At 36.9% G+C, this 5258-nt stretch overlaps 1 protein-coding gene across 1 annotated transcript; it reads right to left on the reverse strand.

The window, feature by feature from the left end:
- Window positions 1-2966: 2966 nt before the first annotated feature.
- ORYCUNV1R1552 (vomeronasal 1 receptor oryCunV1R1552) lies at window positions 2967-3917 on the reverse strand. The gene has a single exon (NM_001167239.1). It carries the CDS (start codon window positions 3915-3917, stop codon window positions 2967-2969), a length of 951 nt encoding a protein of 316 aa, NP_001160711.1.
- Between the last annotated feature and the right edge of the window lie 1341 nt (window positions 3918-5258).

Consider the following 5258-nt stretch of genomic DNA (forward strand, 5'->3'; position numbering starts at 1 on the left):
GATTTCAACAGGTTGCACCCACACAGACACACAAAGTATAAAGACTAGTTTTACTGTTAATTTGCATAGTAAAACACATTAAGGACAGAGATCCTACATGGGGAGTAAGTGCACAGTGACTCTTGTTGTTGAATTAACAATTGACACTCTTATTTATGATGTCAGTGATGAGCTGAGGCTCTTGTCATGAGCTGCCAAGGCCATGGAAGCATCAAAAGAGGACATTGCAATGACAGTGGGATTGTTGAATAAAAATTATTATATCTCCCTGACTCATAAATGTAGCTTATCCACATTACCTGTGGGCTTATTCAAGCTTCACATATTCTCCCCTTCCACTACCACCCCAACATTTTAACACTGCCTCTGACAGTAAGTGTGCAGTGGTATTTAGCTTGTCCATGAGCCTCTCAGTTTGAAATCACTGTAGGGAACCTCTGCCAGAGTTCATCTCCTATCACTGACATGAACACATGATTTTTCTTTTTTAATAATGCCCAAAGTTTGAGGATCAGTGAGTAAGAATCAGCTGATATCAAGGTCAAAGCCACAACATTTTCTATGAAACTACTGATGTGTTTAATAATAAACTACCAATTTGTTACAAAAATAATAATTATGGGAATGAGAAATAGTAAGAGCAAAGATTAATGGTCCTGATCAGCTATATTGGGAAAAACAAATAAAATATAAATAACTTGAAAACATGCAGCAAAGTAGCAGCTATACAATGCAATTTAAACATTAAACTTAGTTGATGAGAGTATTAATGCACTGACACGCTGAGCTGCAGAATTTCATTTACAGAAAAATCATGCAATAGAAAATCCAAATATAGATGGTAACTATGATGAGAGGGACTAAAACTCATCCATTTAAGCATTAAACCTAGAGAATTTATAAAGCTATGAAAATACTAATTCAATAGAAATAATTTTAATTATCTAACATAGTATGTCATAAAAGATTCTGAATACATAATTTCAATATATTAATAAAAGATTAAAAAGGGGAATGTTCAAACATATCAGAACAAAACTTAGGAAAATAGGTAGGAAGTAAAATTTGAGAATGCATAGAGGAAAAGACTTACAAATGAAAAACCATGACAGCACAATCTCCACAACCTTTATGTAATACTAAAAAGGTCAGAAATACAAAAGTAACATAGCTAATGAAAATTGACATACATGACAGGCTTGAATGTTTACTTAGGACTTTGTCAAAATTAGATTCATGAAATATGTGATTGTATCACATGTTCACTTTAAGAATAAAGGATTTCCCATACCAGGGGATTCCAATTCAATCCCATCAAGGTGGCATGTGCCAATGCCATCTCACTACTCCAAGTGATCAATTTCAGTTCACAATTGATCATAACGAAAGGACTAAGAGTCAAAGGGAGCACATAAACAAGTCTAGTATCTGCTAACACCAACCGATAGAATAAATAAAGGGGAGAGTGATCCAACATGGGAAGTGAGATACTCAGCAGACTCATAGAATGGCGGATGTCCTAAATAGCACTCTGGCCTCAGAATCAGCCCTAAAGGCACTCGGATCTGGCTGAAAAGCCCATGAGAGTATTTCAGGCATGGAAAGCCAAGACACTCTGGCAAAAAGATCTCTGTGAGTGAGATCCCAGTGGAAAGAACAGGTCTTCAAAGAGGGAGGTGCCTTTCTCTGAAGGGAGGTGAGAACCTCCACTTTGACTATGACCGTGTCTAAACAAAATAAGAGTCGGAGAACTCAAGGGGCTTCCATAGCCTTGGAAACTCATAACTGGTGCATAGGGAGATTACTGATGCCATAAACAGGAGTGTCAATTGGTAAAGTCAACAACAGGAGTCACTGTGCACTTACTCCTCATGTAGGATCTCTGTCCTTAATGTGCTGTACACTGAGGCTTAATGCTATAACGAGTACTCAAACAGTATATTTCACTTTGTGTTTCTATGGGGGTGCAAACGACTGAAATCTTTACTTAATGTACACTAAACTGATGTTCTGTAAAAAAAAAAAAAAAAAAAAAAAAAAAAAGAAAGAAAGAAATTATCAATTCCCAACTTGACTCTCACTGGGATTAAACATGACAATAGGTCTGATCTGATTTCATCATCATTTAAAAAAATCATCTATTATTTTTCACTTTATGTTTTTGTGTGGGAGCAAACTGTTGAAATACTTACTTAAGGTATACTAAGCTGATCTTCTGTATATTAAGATAATCGAAAATGAATCTTGATGTGAATGGAAGGGGAGAGGGAGTGGGAAAGGGGAGGGTTGTGGGTGGGAGGGACGGTATGGGGGGGGAAGCCATTGTAACCCATGAGTCGTACTTTGGAAATTTATATTCATTAAATAAAAGATTAAAAAAAAAAAGAATAAAGGATTTCCTGTATGAAAGTCTGAAATCAAAATGAAAGAGCAAATAATTGTTAAACCTATCTTAATCCATTGTGGATTTTAAAGAAAACTGTAATACTGTGCAGTATATATTCCAAAGTCTTTAGAAATAGAAGTATAATTCCATAGAAATGGAATTGATCCCATAGGAACATATTCTATTAGAATGATTTTCATTGTGTCTGAAACATCCATTTTTAAGACAATCATTTAAAATTATGTTCATTTATTTTTTTTACTTCATTTGAAAGCAGAGAAAGAGAACAGAGAGACATGCAAAGAAGAATTACTCATCAGCTGGTTCCATCTCCAAAGGCCTGCAATAGGGTAGGGCAGGTCAAACCCAAAAGTCTAGATCTTCAACTCTCACTTCCATGTGGGTGGCAGGAACTGAAGTACTTAAGTGAACACCTGCTGTCTTCCAGGATGTGCATTAGGAGAATGCTGGACCAGAGCAGTGATGGTATTGAAACTCAGGACTATGATGGGATGTGCATCTGAAGCAGCATCTTCTGCACCACATTCATACCCAAAAAAACCCATTTTTATTCAATCTGTTAAAATTGAAAGGTTTTCCATGATAAATTCTGCAATAAGTTAATATTCCTTTTATTAGAACTGATAAGCACCAATGGACTGAAAGTGGCATAGGAATTGACCACAACACCCTGGACACCCAAGATAACTGAGTCATATGTCCACAGTATCATTGAGGAGGATGAGATGATGAAGTTTACCCAGTACATGACCACAAAGAAACTCACCAGCAGCAAGATGGTCTGGGTAGCTCTTTTCTCGGGGGAAGATCTTGGGGAGAGGTTGGTGGTGTGAAGGTGCTGGGACCTCCTCTGATGCCTAGACAAGAGTATCACCATGTACACACTTGAGAGCAGCATGACACTGATAAGGAAGACATCCCTGGATGTGGTCATTGTGAACATCAAATCCTTGATGCTATGGCTCATTGGGGAAAATGAGCAGTGTTCAGTGAGAATCATCAGATCGGTCTGGGTCACATTGGAATTTGCTACAATGTGGAAGATCACGGTAGTACAGGAAGACAAACATAGATACCATAACAATAAGAATAAATAGAAGATGAACTTTGTGGATTTATATTTAAAGTTGGCCAACCAGGAGGTGCTGGGGCTGATGGTGATGGCCTGTATGACACTCAGTATGCAGGTGGTGCAGATGGAGAGGCCCCTCATCACCCTGCTTATGTAGAACAAAGCTTTACACTTGAAATCATTCAAAAAATTCAGTGATTCAAACAAGTCTGGAGACGTCAAAAACAGCACAGTGAGAAGCATCATTATGTGGACAAGGGCCAGGTGACAGGTTATCAGGTCAGTGACCTTTGGCTTGTGATACTGTGAGTTTTTGAAGATGTGGAAGAGGAGGAAGTTGTTGGGTGAGATTCCAATGCCAGCTTGGCAGAGAATATATTTATTAACAGCCTTGTAAGCAGAAAATGTGCTGATCTTAATAAGAGAGGTGAAACACATGAGTGCCTGAAAAACCAAACAAATACAGTAGGTCTCATATCATCAGCAAGCATTATTCTGCCTACCAAAAATTTGTGTTTTAGCTCTCTGTTTTCAGAATGTTCCTGTATTTCTCTTAGTTTACATACCAGAAATTCCTAATATGAACTTTTCAATTTGGTAGGGTACTGGAAAGTGCTTCTTTCAATTAGCAAGAGGAAAAATCATGAACACTCTATTTTGTGTTATACCTGAAATTTTATCAATAAAATCACATTTTATTCCTAATTGTGGGATACTCTGGGACATTTTAAATATTCTTAGACACACTTATACAGATAAGGTCATTCTCTTCAGGTCTTAATCAAGATAGTTGCAATGTTAAAATTTTACTGTTACTTTAGCTTGCTATGGCCTTGGATGTAGACATAATCATTATATTTAATTAATCTGAGGGTTGCTGAGTCCATTTAATGTTGCTATAACAGAATAATCTGTAGGTAACAGAAATGAATTTTCTTACAGTCTGGAGGTTGGGAAGTCCAAGTTTGAGGGCCTGTCATCTGATGTGCATCTTCTTGCTGCCTTTTCCCACGGCAAAAAGTGAAGGGGCAGTAAAGCAAGGGGATACATATGCACTCTTAAAATTGCACCAATCACACTCATGAAGGTGGCACCTTTATGGCTTGATAAACTCTGAAATATCTCATCTATTAAAACAAATTAAATAGTAATTAAATGTGAACATTAGTTTCAGAGGGGTCATCTAACCCATAGCAAGCAGTTACAAAAGTTTAGTTGTACGAAGCTGAGAAAACTGCAAATTACCACGTTTCCCCACTTCCTGAGACCAATGAGTGTGTGATTGTTTGCAAAGCCACTTGTACCACTGTAGGCCTATCAATACAAGTACTCAGATATGTTGGAAGGTTTTTTTTTTTTATTTGCTCATATTTAGACATTCATAGATGATTAAGAAAACATCCCAAAATGCCAACTGAAGTGCCTGTGTTTATAATGGGGAACCCATAGATTTGATTATACATTTGATATGCTTTTACCAAAAGCTCCATGTACTAGAGGTATAGATTTATGTGAATTGCCTAGGATCAAACAACCTGTTGCTGACACCAATACGTTCTGCATTCTCAGAAAACTTGGTTTTGTTGTCAGGTTGGACCCAGGAGAAGCACCACAATCATACTGACTTATAAAGGAACAATCCAAGTGATGGCCAAATTTTAAGAGTTTCTCTTAAATACTAGTAAAAATAGTAAAACACAGATAAAAATGTGTTTTTCCCTGAATATATATCTGAATTACTTTAATAATGTTTTTGTGTCATGAAACAAGTACAAGATA

Source organism: Oryctolagus cuniculus, chromosome 19 (assembly GCF_964237555.1).
Source record: "Oryctolagus cuniculus chromosome 19, mOryCun1.1, whole genome shotgun sequence".
Taxonomy (NCBI): Eukaryota; Metazoa; Chordata; class Mammalia; order Lagomorpha; family Leporidae; genus Oryctolagus; species Oryctolagus cuniculus.